Raw genomic sequence first — 16,196 nt, forward strand, 5'->3', positions numbered from 1 at the left:
TTCTGGGGGTTGCCCCGGGAGCGGGGACCCCCAGGAACGCCACTAATCCTGACTTCTAAAAAAAGTCTTTTTTAAAAAAATGTCTCCAGAACAGAAGGCAGGCAGATTCAGCAACAAATGCATTTAAGGGCTTCACATCTTCAGCTGGTTAGGACACAGGAAATGATAGGACCATAGAGTTGACTCTATAATTGGGACATGAAAGCAAAGTTTTGTCTAGAGACAACTAATTCAGCATCTGCATTCTTTATACCTCTCCCACTGTGAAAGAGTGCTCACAAACAAGATCAATGTTAAGAGCTAACACCTTTCAGATAATAATGATTGCTCATAAACCTTTAGAAATGTTTAAATATATTCTAGGTAGACTTTGTTGCTAGATGCACCGAGATTCTCTTATACTGGATACCAGCAGCCCAATCCACTACAACTCCTAGCGCGGCGATACAGCAGTGTCAACATGGTGTTCGCTGAATCCTGTAAGGGGGTTTTGATCTTGGGAGTCCTCTTCAGGGTAAGTGAAAAATTTTCTCTTGCCCCAGGATAAGCCCCTGTGGTCTCATGGGTCAACTCGGATCTAGACCAACGATATCACTGGTGCACCCATGCCTTGACCCATGAAGGCAGATCAGTCCTGGAAAGGGGATCAAGATTTGACAGGCACTACTGCCACCAAACCCAGTCCCTTCTCGGGAATGATCCTCACCCCCACTCTCTTCCTCACCCCCACCACCACCCTGTTCCACAGAGGCCTCACACAGAGCACTCAAAGAGTGGCTTAACGTTATGTTCACGCTTTGGAATGAGCTTGATCATAGGTTAAAAATAAATACAATCGTACATAATTGAAGGCTGGCCAGACAAGATTTCAGCAGCTCTTGTTACCACTTTTGCATGTCACATAAAATCCAATACTGCTCAATACAATTTCATTATTTCAATAAACAGCCACAAAGGAAGGGATAGCTTGAAATGGATATGCAATAACCAAAGCCCTCCAAAAAGCATCTGTGCTCAACAAAGCACTTGATCTCCCACGCCATGACTACCTCACCACCTAACCATATGATTTTCTGTAATGGATGATGTAAAAATGTATAATTGAAGAAGCAAATCAGCACCAAGGAGAGCCTCTCCTGGTCTCATTGCCCCAGACTGGTGCCCTCCACCAGTTTGCTTGTAAAATTCTATCTTAAAGGAATACTTTCAGGAATAACTTGTCTGCCCAGGGACCCCTGATTCTTGCAGATGATTTGGAAACATTTTCTAGGATCTTGCTCAGTAATGTGACATGATGGGTCTGTCTGTTGAGTCCTCTGACTGACAGCACAGCCTAGAAATACACTCAAACTCTCCGGCATCTCAACATTGTAGGGAAAGATAATGGTAGTGAATAAACTGTCTTTTAGAAGAGCTTCCCTTGATGACTGATCTCACTGCATTGTGTCTTGCAGTGCTTAATACCATAGTCATAGTTCAACTAGTATAGCATTAATTTCCCATGCGTTGCAGATGAGATCTCATATCCTCATCACAGATTACTGTTATACCAAAAACTCTACTTTACAGAGAAGAGCATAAAACATGTATGCAGATGACAAAACAAGACAATTATATTTTAAACTGTTTCTTATACAGACGTACAAGAGAGGGAGTGATTGTGGCTTTACAGCACATGTCTAACCCAATGAAATACAGACATGTGTGATCATCACTCATTTCAGTTAGGCTTATTGATTCAAGCTGTGCTTTGCTTTGCTTGACCTTACAGGAACCGTTCATGCTCTTTTCAAGAGCCAGTTTGTATTGATTCCAGCATAAATCTATAGTGTCTATAATTGGTCTAACACTTTTTGGAGGTTGCTTTGTCTCTGATCAAGGTATCCACAGAGCCAGCAAGAATGCAGAATAGTTTTGTTGTCAGAGCCAATTATACAGCAGCATTACCACCCGCATTTCATTTGTACAGAAGCCGCTGTCCAAATGTTGAGGTTAACAAGCCATGTTTAACAAGCCCTAGTGTGTTAGGGACGTCACGTAGCATGAAATCCTCATGGCAGTAAAGGAATGTTTTGATCACTTGTTGCAACTCACAGGTCAATTGCAACTAGGCCACTCTCAGACGAAGAAAGGCAACATTCTATAGCAGCTCGTGAGTAATGAGAGGAATTCCTTGAAATGAGATGCTGTACTAATTGCTGGTAAATGGTGCCATAAACACAACCATTTTCTTTCAAAAGTGCAGAAACATCAGTGGAATAACTGAGTAAACAGCAGTCAAAAAGACTGCCTGTGTCCAGTTTCCAAAATTTCCATTACAGGTTGACAGCCCAATCCTGAGCTGCCCGGGGCGTGCAGCTTTGGCAGCAACAAAAACAGCTGCCGCCGGATCCAGTGCGCCCCGGGCTACCGCGGGTGGCACCTGGGGAGAAGGGGACTTTTGTCCCCTTCTCCTGGGTAAGGGAAGCAACACTGCAGTGGGGCTACTCATATTACCACCAACCAAAAGGTCAGCTGTAAAGTAAAGGCACTCGTGTAGGACGTGGAGCCCTCCACAAGCACCTTGGATCCTGCAGAGCTGTTCCTCCCTCCCCCTGGCACGCCTCCCGCCCACCCTCTCTCTGCCTCTCTATCATGCCTCCTCCCCATCCTCCGCCTGCCTCCCCCCTCCCTGGAACGCCCCCTCCCCGCCCACCATTCCGCAGCTCGCCAGTCCGTGTGACCATCGAGCAGCGGAGGATGGGCACCCACCCAGTGCTAGCCCAATGCTGGCCAGTGCTGGGCTACCACGGGCGCTGGCCCGGGGGTAAGCCTTGCACATGTGCCTTACGGCATGTTTGCGACAGTGAGCACTGGTGGGAAGCAGGAGCGCTGAGCTCAGGATTAGGCTCTGAGTCTCGTTGTTCGTGAGAGTTTCATTCCCAGAACTCACACAGATGGCAAAAATCGCATTAAAGCAAATACACTTAAAAAACAATGTCCCTTGACTAGATGATTTAAAAACAGCCTTGCTTACCTTTGTGATATAAGACAGAGTCATTAGGCAGACAATCCACCACTCAGTCTCTCTCCATGCCCTTAGAAAGGCTTCACTCCAAGCCAGCGACCCCTCCCTTCACCAACGCAAAGTGATTATCTTTCTTTCACATGCTCAGGGGAAAGGAAGGGGTTGCTTGCCTTGGAGTGAAGCTGTTCTAAGTGCCTGGAGAGAAAATGATTGATGGATTGTTAGCCGGCTGCCCTCTCTTGTATTAATGAAGTTATTTTTAAATGAGTTTTTTCCTTTAATTGAAAGGGCCCTTCTCATCGCATTGAGATAAAACTGCAGGTAAAAAAATCTGGTTATACCTATATTTGCCATCATGTTTTTGTAGCCGCTTGACCCATCTCTGATTTTGATGGATGGATCCACACCAATTCTACTAGATTCTGAGATGCACACTTAGAGGGCCAATTTATGTCATTTTATGAAGTATAAAATGGAATATCACATTTCCCTGAGACACGGTTCCAATGTTTGCAAGTGAAAAATATCTAGTGTCAAAGGCAGGGCCACCACATAATGCAATGCCTCACACTGATAGAATTTTAAAATTGAATTATCTGAAACTTATGCCTCCAAATGACATAATATTTTGAATGAGCAGCAAATGATTGATGACATTTGTAAGTTTGAAATTGGAAAGGGAGTTGCTCTTGCCAGGACTTGTGTCCACACAGGGATAGCTCTATATACAACTTATGTAAAAGGTTAGGGAGATCTAGAATCACAGCAGGACTGTATGCTTTCGTGACCAACAGTTTTAGAACAGGGCAACTCATGTGGCAGCTACAGCCTGCTCCCAGGGTCCCTGGAACAATAGTGAATGTAAGCGCAAGCAATTGGCTCGTACAATGAGGGTGAGGACAAGGATCCCACACATCATGGATCATTGCTTTTGCTTCTGCCCTGGTAGCAAGATGAATGGATACTTCTTCCTCCTCCCAAGCAACTGGTCAATTGCTTGCTCTCCCACCCCTTTGTATTATTGCAGCGGACCCTGGGAGCAAGCCAGGGCAAGGTGGCAGCAGCTCCCAAACTTTGTATCAGGGGCTGAAGGAACGGCAAAGAACAGTTCACTTAAGTTTATATATAGAAGAAATAAATTATTCTAGAACACCTAAAAGCCAGGCTTCCCAAAGTGTGGGCTGCAACCCCATGTCTGGTGGGTTGCGATCAAGGCCCTCCCACCTGCACTTACTTCTGAATGGCTCCAAATCAGAGCCATTCCTGAAGCATTAGGAGGCCCCAGAATTAAAAAAACCAAAAAAAAACAACCATGTGCCTTTAAAAAACCTGAAAACATTAATGGTCACTCATACAGTTTTGGCTCCATTCTGTCCTATTAGACAAGGGAGTTACATTGTTATGAGGTCATACTCTTGAGTTTGCGCTGCTTAATGATGGGGATACATTTGCCAATCCCCGCTGTTATGTGACTAGGTTGCCTTTGTTGTGCAAACAGACATTCCATGCCAGAACGTAGCTGGCTCCACAGGCTACTGGAGATAGATATATGCGGTCTGTTGTTACATGGAAGGTTGTTAAACGGCACACGCCTCCGAATGCTTTATAAGGGCAAAAAATGTCACTTCTGCTTTCCTTCAGGAAACTGGAAGTTGTGTTTTTTTGCACTCCGGGACCATTCTGAAGCCCACAGAGGAGGATGCATAAGCGGATGCATGCGGCCTCTGCGGGTTTCAGAAAGCCCTCTGGAGGTGACTGGAGCGCAGTCTCCCGAGGGCTTAAAGGGGCCAAAACTGTGAATTTCATTATACACACTCGCCATATACTTCCCCCTTCTATGAGTGGGTGTAGTATTCAAGAAGGATTCAGCATGATCCTCCCTCCCAGTAGGTTTTCTCTTTTTTAGTCAGAACAGACAGATCAGACGGAAAGCTCTTCAACCTCTCCAGACTGAGAGCAAAGTCCAAAGTCCAGCTGAAATGTCTGCGTGACTTCCTCTTTGCCAACGATGCAGCTATCACTACCCACTCTGCCAAAGATCTCCAGCAGCTCATGGATCGTTTTAGCAAGGCCTGCCAAGATTTTGGACTGACAATCAGCCTGAAGAAAACACAGGTCATGGTTCAGGATGTGGACTCACCTCCCTGCATTACAATCTCTGCACATGAACTGGAGGTTGTTCATGACTTTGTGTACCTTGGCTCAACGATCTCCGACACTCTTTCTCTCGATATCGAGCTAAACAAACGCATCGGTAAAGCAGCTACCACGTTTTCCAGACTCACAAAGAGAGTCTGGTCCAACAAGAAGCTAACGGAACATACCAAGATCCAGGTCTACAGAGCTTGCATCCTGAGTACACTTCTGTACTGCAGCGAGTCATGGACTCTTCACTCACAACAGGAGAGGAAACTGAATGCTTTCCACATGCGCTGCCTCCGACGTATTCTCGGCATCACCTGGCAGGACAAAGTTCCAAACAACACAGTCCTGGAACGTGCTGGAATCCCTAGCATGTATGCACTACTGAAACAGAGACGCCTGCATTGGCTCGGTCATGTCGTGAGAATGGATGATGGCCGGATCCCAAAGGATCTCCTCTATGGAGAACTCATGCAAGGAAAGCACCCTACAGGTAGACCACAGCTGCGATACAAGGACATCTGCAAGAGGGATCTGAAGGCCTTAGGAGTGGACCTCAACAAGTGGGAAACCCTGGCCTCTGAGCGGCCTGCTTGGAGGCAGGCTGTGCAACATGGCCTTTCCCAGTTTGAAGAGACACTTGGCCAACAGTCTGAGGCTAAGAGGCAAAGAAGGAAGGCCCATAGCCAGGGAGACAGGCCAGGGACAGACTGCACTTGCTCCCAATGTGGAAGGGATTGTCACTCCCTAATCGGCCTTTTCAGTCACACCAGACGCTGTTCCAGAACCACCTTTCAGAGCGCGATACCATAGTCTTTCGAGACTGAAGGTTGCCAACTACTAGTCAGAACAGATTGGCAATCAGAAGTGTTCCACAGGCCATGGCAAGCATCCTGCCCCATACTCTTCAGCTACAGAATTCCTCTGTATTCCCTCTGCAGCAATATTCTCTTTTCTTATTTTGTTCTCAGTGCCTCTATGAGTTTCTGTCACACCAGAGAATACCAAGAAAGTGGGGTAGAGAATGTTGAACAAACTCATAGTGTAATATATTGAATACATTATTTGTAATGAGAATCTAGCAGGGGGGTCCAATCCAGCAGTGGCAGGTGGCCAATCTGGTTCACTCTTTTCAGCAATAACCTGGAGATTTACCACCAGCTATTTATTCAGCCAATTTTGCTACCACGCTGCAAATTTTGTAATGAAACTATTTATTCCAAATTACATGGGTTAAAGTAGAAAACAATATAGTTGGATATCGATGTTTTAATTGATCACAGCAGTCAAGTATTATTGCTGATTTTTATCTGCATCGAATCCAAATCATGCTGGCTCTGAAAAAATAGCTTTAAAAAAAATCATCTGAGTGACACCTTTGTATGGATCAGTATACTGAGCCTTCCTGCTTCCCTGAATCCAGAAATGCTGTATTATATATTTTAAATAACAAAGGCAGCAGTATTTTAAACACTTAACATTTAACACACGCTGTTCACATTAATAGGTTTGAGCTACATTTTGGAGTTTGAGAAATGCCTTTCTGGTATATGCATTGTTCATGCTCAGGAATTCTTGGTTCTCAGCATTTCCTTGATCTCTTTTGCTATGAATTTGAGAAATATGAGCTCGCACACAAAAACTATCTTTGACTGACGCAAAGTTTACACCCTGTAATCAAAATGGTTTAGCTATGAGCTGCCTCTTGTGCTGAAAAATGACAATTTAAGTGATGTTAATTGTGCTGAAAAAGGTACTGCTGCAACACTGAAATTGATGCATCAGTTGATTCTTATTGACTGTTCAGTGCTCTATCAAATACTTGAAGAAAAAACAACATTGTATATTGTTGGACCCGTAAGAAACAGCTATCTAGTACAGCTCAAAGCTGTAATCATGTTATATAAGTGACTTGATTTTCACTTACCTTTTCAGCTGCTTGGGAAGTGCAAAAAAATATTGGAATGAAGGCAAGCCATACTATACAAGTAGTGTACATAGTGAATCCAATGGGTTTGGCTTCATTAAAATTCTCTGGGACACCCCGAGTCTTGATGGCATACACAGTACATGTTACCATTAGGAGAATGCTATAGCCCAAGGAACATATGATTTGTAGATCCGTAATGTCACATTTGAGAACTCCTCTGGCTTGATCTGGTTCCACAGGTTTACGTTCGTCATAATCTACAATACTGTTGGGTGGATCAACTGCAAACCAAATGAAAACCCCAAGAAGCTGTACTGATATCAAACTTGAAGTGATTGCCAGCTGTGACGTTGGGCTAATAAGCCTGGGTGCTGTCACTGATTTTTTGCCCTGTTCAAATATACGGTAGATACGGTTTGTTTTAGTCAACAGAGCAGCATAACTGATGCACATTCCCAGTCCCAGGAAGATACGCCGGAAAGAACACACTGCCACATCAGGCTTGGCAATCATTAAGAAAGTGATGATGTAACACAGAAATATTCCTGTCAATAAAACGTAGCTGAGCTCCCTTCCAGAAGCCCTCACAATGGGCGTGTCGTTGTATCGGATGAATGTTGCCATTACAAAAATGGTGGCAATTATTCCAAGCATGGCCAAGAAGACTGGGATGACAGCCCACGGGGAATGCCATTCAAGCTTCACAATCGGGATCGGGCTGCATCCTGTGCGATTCTCATTGGGCCGCTGATTGTAGGAACAGAGCTGACAGCTCTCTTCATCAAACTGGTACTGGTATCCATCACACAGCTCGCAGTGCCAACAACATTTCATTCCTTTCATAACCTTCTTTCTTTCTCCTGGTTTACAGGGAAGACTGCAGACAGAAGTAGGGATTTTCTTCACTCCTTTGCCCCATTGCATTTCATCTATCTATGAGTAAAAAACAAGTAAAGTAAGTAGGGATAGGTTATCTGAATGCAATGATCAAACCATGCTAGAAGACTTGAGAGTTTATTGATGGAGACAAATGAATATGTGCAGAGCTTGTATCCTGGAAACTGTTTCAGCTAAAATTATGTATGGAGAGAGAAATTTTTTTCTTCCAAGTGTAATTGAGGTTTTTTTTTTTTTAATAAACTGAAGCAGTGATAATCAAAAGAAAAAAGAGAGAACTTGCAGGAAAAAAGCATAACAAAATGTTAAAAGAGATTTAAAAATAGTCTATTTACCTTGTTCTTTTTTTTTTACTATGGAAATAGTTTTATATACCTACTTAAATACATGTGTAGTGCCATTATGCCCAATTTACTGACAGTTAACATGCTGTTTAGCTAGATTAACACATTAAAACTGAGGAACAACAGTACACGCCGAAAGAAATGCAACCATTTTATTCAGTATTATTTTTGTCCAGCAACTGTGGAGAGAATAATATGATACACAGTGATTGTCCACAGATCCCAATGAAAACATGAATCTTTGTTGCTCCTTCCACTGTTACCATACCAGTACAGATACAACAGAGGTCTGCAATATATCCTACACATTAAAAATGTGTAGAATGTGACCCTGGAATGTCATTTATTTGACAAATATTTTATAGATATTAAATTTCCATATTCAAAGGAGTATTTGCTATACCACCAATGTATAACCCATTGAATATCAATGCCATCTGCAAGCAGTTTGCAGCACTACTGGGACAAAATTATGGCATGTTCTTTCTCTCATCTAATTAGAATAGTCTTCATTATAATTGTATCATTTACCTCCAAAAGTTACTGTCTTGTTACTTCCGGCAAGAAAAGTAATTATGAAAAAATGGCCTGTTAGATAAACAATTGAGGGCACAATCCTATCCAACTTTCCAGTGCTGGTGCAACCATACCAATGGGGCATGCGCTGCATCCTGTGGTGGGGAGCCAATCATAGAGGGCTCCTCAAGGTAAGAGAACATTTGTTCCCTTACCTCGAAGCTGCATTCTGGCTGCATCGGAGCTGGAAAGTTGGATAGGATTGGGCCCTGAGTCTGGCAGAGTGAGACTGGGGAATCAGATAGAGACACGGGTACTAAAATAAAGAAAAAAAATTGTTTAAGTCCTTTAAAAAATGTACTTGGTATCATCTTTTAAAATTCTGGAGAAGAGCCAAAGTTCATTGACAGAACATAGCCTAGGATATTCAAAATCCTAGGCTAAGTCCTTATCATATCCATAACCCAATGCTAACCTGCGTTGGAATAAGCAGGCCACAGTGGCGCAGGTTAGGTGTAGGCTGGACGTCACCTCAGAGTAAGGAGATATTTTTCCCTTTACCACTGTCAAGCCCCAGCCACCCCTATGGAGCCACTAAGATCTGTGCCAGCTATTTGGTTGGAAACCTTCAGTCTCGAAAGACTATGGTATAAGCCTACAGCACCCAGGATTCCCAGGCGGTCTCCCATCCAAGTACTAACCAGGCCTGACCTTGCTTAGCTTCTGAGATCAGATGAGATCTGGCATGTGCATTTAGCTAGTGCAAATCTGAGCAGCCCATGTAGGGCTGCTCAGGCCAGGGACAAAGGTTAGGATTTGACCTAACTGCCAATTCCCACCACTATCCCAGGCCTGATCCACCTCTCATTCTACCCTAAAATGCCCCCTCCCCAACCCTGGAACACCCTCCCGCCACACTCTCCCACACACCCCGCACCACCTGTCCCAAAACAACCTACCAGGTCTCTGTGCTGGCCTAGCCAACTCCTGAGTCAGCACAAACTTGCTTTTCGGCATATTTGCAACACTCAGGAGCTATTAAACCGAACATAGGTTCCAGTAGCAAGGCCAGGAAAGTCAGAAAACCCAAACTGCTAACTTTCAAAGAAAATGATATTGGGCTAGACAGACCATTCGACTGACTATAAGACAGTTTCATATGTTAAATATGACAGCTTAAACATATTTCTCTATTTTTGTGTGTCACTGCTGTAATTCCTAAAGTTCCAGTTAATTATGCTAAATATGTATACTAAATGATAAGACATAATTCCTGAACAGCTAACATAGATTTAAGTCAGAAAGAGAGTTCTGTTAACACAGGCAATTTTCGTTTGTCACTTCATATTACTATACAGCTTTTGAAGTAAGGCACACAAATATACCCTGGTTTCTCCTTTCAATGTAAATCCAAATCTCTCTTTTTTAAAAACAAAACAGCAAGATTTATTCATTGTTGATAAGATTCTTTATGACCCAAGTGAAGTGGAGCTGTAAAAGAACAATATGTAGGATTCTACACTGTATGAATTCAGTTGTGATAGTGGTGTAACAATCACATACATGAACACTGATATTTTAATTATTACAGGTCCAACCTTGTTATACACTGATTTTTTTTATACACAGATTTGACTCAACATGAATGTCCACTGCAAATGAGAAGGAATGTGCTGATCCCTGGAGAAGGGGAAAAATGCATCCCTTAAAAATCATAGTTTTAAAAAAACTTTTCTTTTCTTTTGTAGAGAAACAGTCATGCAAACAATTGCAGGTATAACCTAATTATCCAAGGATTTTTCACCAGTGGAAAAATCCACATATTTTTATATCTTAACACAATGAGAAGAGCCCTTTAAATTAAAGGAAAACAATCGTTTAACAATAGCCTTGTTAATGTGAGAGAGGGCAGCCAGCTGAATCCATCAATCATTCTTTAGGCAGAACAGCTTCACTCCGAGCCAGCAACCCTTCCCTTCCCCCTGAGCACATGAAAGAAAGATAATAACTTTGCATTGGTGAAGGGGTTGCTGGCCTTTCTAAGTGCCTGGAGAGACACTGATTGATGGATTGTCTGCCTAATGCCTCGGTCTTACATCACAAAGGTCAGCAAGGCTGTTTTTAAATTGCCCAGCAAAGGGACATCGTTTTTTTAATTTGTGAGGGGTGCCCCATGAAGGGGGTCTCTGGGGGTCGCCTGGCAGGGTGCCAAGGGTTGGCTGGTTGGTCTGTTGGGGTCCCCTGGGCGGGTGAGTCCACCTCTTCTCCCTGCAGGAGAAGCCTCAGACTAAGCCAGGGGAAGGGGGTTCATGACACCCTTGCCCTCCTCCCTAGAGGCAGGACCTGAGGCCCTTGGTCTTCAGGAAGGGGTTCCAGCTCCAGCCTCCTGCCTTCCCTCTCCAGAACTGCCTGTCATCACAGGCTTCCCTGCTTTTATCCTCCCCAGCCACACCCTCTGCTCCTCCTCTTCCTCCATCTCAAGGCTAAAAGGGTCCCTGACCCTAGCCTGCTTCCCTCCTCTCTGGTGATTAATGGTGATCCTGCCCTGCTCACTGCTCCAGTCAGGTGAGCTCTGGGGGGGGATTGTCTTTCCCACTCAGCCGCCCTGCGTCTTGGTTTTGATTGGAAAGAGTCCAATCTCTCCAGAGTGCATGGAGGCTGCTTAAAACAACAGTAATAGAGGCCCAGCAGAGGTGTATACCGCAAAGAAAGAAGGGTTCCACTAAATCCAGGAGAGTGCCCGCATGGCTAACCAGCCAAGTTAGAGAGGCTGTGAAGGGCAAGGAAGCTTCCTTCCGTAAATGGAAGTCTTGCCCTAATGAGGAGAATAAAAAAGGAACATAAACTGTGGCAAAAGAAATGTAAGAAGGTGATAGGGGAGGCCAAGCGAGACTATGAGGAACGCATGGCCAGCAACATTAAGGGGAATAATAAAAGCTTCTTCAAATATGTTAGAAGCAGGAAACCCGCCAGAGAAGCGGTTGGCCCTCTGGATGGTGAGGGAGGGAAAGGGGAGATAAAAGGAGACTTAGAGATGGCAGAGAAATTAAATGAGTTCTTTGCATCTGTCTTCACGGCAGAAGACCTCGGGCAGATACCGCTGCCCGAACGGCCCCTCCTAACCGAGGAGTTAAGTCAGATAGAGGTTAAAAGAGAAGATGTTTCAGACCTCATTGATAAATTAAAGATCAATAAGTCACCGGGCCCTGATGGCATACACCCAAGGGTTATTAAGGAATTGAAGAATGAAGTTGCAGATCTCTTGACTAAGATATGCAACTTGTCCCTCAAAACAGCCACGGTACCAGAAGATTGGAGGATAGCAAATGTCACGCCTATTTTTAAAAAGGGAAAGAGGGGGGACCCGGGAAACTATAGGCCGGTCAGCCTAACATCCATACCGGGTAAGATGGTGGAATGCCTCATCAAAGATAGGATCTCAAAACACATAGACGAACAGGCCTTGCTGAGGGAGAGTCAGCATGGCTTCTGTAAGGGTAAGTCTTGCCTCACGAACCTTATAGAATTCTTTGAAAAGGTCAACAGGCATGTGGATGCGGGAGAACCCGTGGACATTATATATCTGGACTTTCAGAAGGCATTTGACACGGTCCCTCACCAAAGGCTACTGAAAAAACTCCACAGTCAGGGAATTAGAGGACAGGTCCTCTCGTGGATTGAGAACTGGTTGGAGGCCAGGAAGCAGAGAGTGGGTGTCAATGGGCAATTTTCACAATGGAGAGAGGTGAAAAGCGGTGTGCCCCAAGGATCTGTCCTGGGACCGGTGCTTTTCAACCTCTTCATAAATGACCTGGAGACAGGGTTGAGCAGTGAAGTGGCTAAGTTTGCAGACGACACCAAACTTTTCCGAGTGGTAAAGACCAGAAGTGATTGTGAGGAGCTCCAGAAGGATCTCTCCAGACTGGCAGAATGGGCAGCAAAATGGCAGATGCGCTTCAATGTCAGTAAGTGTAAAGTCATGCACATTGGGGCAAAAAATCAAAACTTTAGATATAGGCTGATGGGTTCTGAGCTGTCTGTGACAGATCAGGAGAGAGATCTTGGGGTGGTGGTGGACAGGTCGATGAAAGTGTCGACCCAATGTGCGGCGGCAGTGAAGAAGGCCAATTCTATGCTTGGGATCATTAGGAAGGGTATTGAGAACAAAACGGCTAATATTATAATGCCGTTGTACAAATCGATGGTAAGGCCACACCTGGAGTATTGTGTCCAGTTCTGGTCGCCGCATCTCAAAAAAGACATAGTGGAAATGGAAAAGGTGCAAAAGAGAGCGACTAAGATGATTATGGGGCTGGGGCACCTTCCTTATGAGGAAAGGCTACGGCGTTTGGGCCTCTTCAGCCTAGAAAAGAGACGCTTGAGGGGGGACATGATTGAGACATACAAAATTATGCAGGGGATGGACAGAGTGGATAGGGAGATGCTCTTTACACTCTCACATAATACCAGAACCAGGGGACATCCACTAAAATTGAGTGTTGGGCGGGTTAGGACAGACAAAAGAAAATATTTCTTTACTCAGCGCGTGGTCGGTCTGTGGAACTCCTTGCCACAGGATGTGGTGCTGGCGTCTACCCTAGACGCCTTTAAAAGGGGATTGGACGAGTTTCTGGAGGAAAAATCCATTATGGGGTACAAGCCATGATGTGTATGCGCAACCTCCTGATTTTAGGAATGGGTTAAGTCAGAATGCCAGATGTAGGGGAGAGCACCAGGACGAGGTCTCTTGTTATCTGGTGTGCTCCCTGGGGCATTTGGTGGGCCGCTGTGAGATACAGGAAGCTGGACTAGATGGGCCTATGGCCTGATCCAGTGGGGCTGTTCTTATGTTCTTATGTCTTGCCTGGTCAGCTGGCAAGGCAGCGGTGACTCTGTGGCCAGGTGGTTCTGTCCCTGGCCCACAGCCAGGTAAGGCAGGGGTCAGACAAGGGCTTGACCCCTGACATAAGAACAGCCCCACTGGATCATTGTTTTGCTTTAATGCAATTTTTGCCATCCACATGAGTTCTGGGAACGGAAACTTCATGAATAATAAGACTCAACCTGTATTATTAAAGTGGTGTTAATCCAGAATGAACTCAGCAACCAAACAAATGTCTTGACAAGGTGAAATGCTTCCAAAAATGCATCTGTTTTTGGGAGGAGACACACACACATTTCTATGATGTTACACCAAGGAAGGATTCCTCTAAATAAGACCAAACTGTTAATATTCTAGCAGAATAACATTTACATAACAAAATGCATTAAGGCCCAAGTCCTAACCGACTTTCCAGCACTGTGCCAATGGGGCATGTGTTACATCCTGCAGTTGGGTGGCATTCACAGAGGCCTTCTCAAGGTAAGGGAATGTTTGTTCCCTTACCATGAAGCTGCATTGCCCTTACCCCAGTGCTGGAAAGTTGGTTAGGATTTGGGCCTAAATGCATTTTGTTATGTAAATGTTATCTTGCTAGAGTCATGTTGTGCTATTCTCAATACATTACAAATGGGTGGGGTTACACAAACTAGATCTCAGTGACCTCTTATCAGGGCCTGTGGTGGAACCGCAGTGATCCTCAGGAGAACGAAACCCCTTGCAAAATATAAGATATACCTATGACCATACTGACAATTAGAAATCAAGTGCTGACAAATGGCATTACATGTGACTCCTGTTGTGAAAGAGCATTAAAAAAAAGTCAGCAAAAATCTACCGCTCCCAATATCTCATCTCTAGCTGTAGCAGTCACTGATGTTTTCCTTACATGAAAGCACACTTGCTTTGCCAAAGGAACATTGCTGTAATATCCCTCTTGCTTTATATTCAACAATTCCACGCAATGTTTAATTAAAATAAAAATCACTAAGGAAATAATTACGTGGGGGTTAATTAACACACCATGCCTGAAAATAACCATTTCCCCTTATGTAGCTACAATTGTTCCCTGTAGCTGTTTAATAACAGCTACACCATGATTTCCATGGATATACTGGAAACAAGAGTTGAGGATTGTTCTAAGATTTATTGTTATCTTGCAGATTGGTTCCCAACTCCAGTTACTAAGTCAGCAGTTCAAACAGTTTTGGTATATTTAGCCTCACAGATAGCAATATTTGCATGACATAACTCCTCAGGCTTATCCATTTAAGTCTTGTAATTAGTTTCTAAATCCTGTGCTTCAGAATGATAATGGTTTGAAGCTAAGTATATGTCAATAATATGCAGTCAATACAAACTACAGCAATGTACAAACTCAAATTTGTCAAAGTATGAAAAAAAAAAATTAATTCCCCAGTCAAAGGCTCAACACTGAATTGGCAAGTCCCTGATCTGTAGTGACTATGAATGCAATACAATGACCATGGTATCATCTAATGACATGGAGAGCATTGGGATGGTCATTCTCACAACTAGAAGGACCTCTGTTGATCTGCCAACTTGCTAACAAGTCTCCCGGTGATATTGTTACTACATGAGAAAACATATATGATCCAGTGCTTGATCTTGGATGAGCCACATGGTTTGCATCACTGAGAACAAGGAAGGTAAGATGTTAGCTTGTCCCAGCTGTGTCCACCTGCTGTCAGTTCAGAACCAACATGGTGGTCTATCACAGGGCTCTCCAAACCCTCGCCCATCAGCCAGATCTGGGACTTGGAAAAAGCCCTCCCCCTTGTAAGCAGTGCTTACCGTTATACTGCATTGTCATGTTTCTTTCAAGCTGATCTGGGCAAAGGGATGCTCTGGGAAGTCACATCTGCCCAAATATCCTGATGCACAGCCTTCTGGCACACTGAGCAAGAGATGTGACTATCCAGAGTGTACCTGTGTCCAGATCGGCCTGAAAGAACAGTTAGCACTGATCGGGACAGGGAGGGCTGTTTCAGGACAAACCAGAGACCGCCGGTCTATCATCACCCTGTCTCCCTCTCAGGAGACAAATCCCACTATGTCCTTTAGCAAATGCGATGAATAGAATGGGACACAGTACTCCAGATGTGGCCTTACCGTAAATTATTATTTTTATTATTAACAGTATTTATATACTGCTTTTCAACAAAAAGTTCACAAAGCGGTTTACAGAAAAAAAATCAAATAACTAATGGCTCCTTGTCCCAAAAGGGCTCACAATCTTAAAAAAATGCAACACCAGCAAACAGCCACTAGAAAAGACACTGCTGGGGTGAGGTGGGCCAGTTATTTGTACAATTTTGTACAAATTTGTACAATGGCATAATAACATTGGCCATCTTATTTTCAATTCATACTGTAATGATCCAGAGCACAGAATTTGCCTTCTTCACAGCCACTTCACAGACCACTCCATGCCTGATCTATGTGGTGCCTGATGTGTAA

General features: G+C 44.0%; 1 protein-coding gene across 1 annotated transcript in view; it reads right to left on the reverse strand.

Moving 5' to 3' along the window:
* GRM7 (glutamate metabotropic receptor 7) overlaps nucleotides 1-16,196 on the reverse strand; it is a 466,404-nt gene that overhangs the window by 51,335 nt on the left and 398,873 nt on the right. The window contains exon 8 of the mRNA XM_066613569.1: nucleotides 7,077-8,012. Coding sequence (XP_066469666.1) covers nucleotides 7,077-8,012 — 936 coding nt within the window. The remainder of the gene's footprint in view (nucleotides 1-7,076; nucleotides 8,013-16,196) is intronic.

This window comes from Tiliqua scincoides, chromosome 2, assembly GCF_035046505.1.
Source record: "Tiliqua scincoides isolate rTilSci1 chromosome 2, rTilSci1.hap2, whole genome shotgun sequence".
Lineage (NCBI taxonomy): Eukaryota > Metazoa > Chordata > Lepidosauria > Squamata > Scincidae > Tiliqua > Tiliqua scincoides.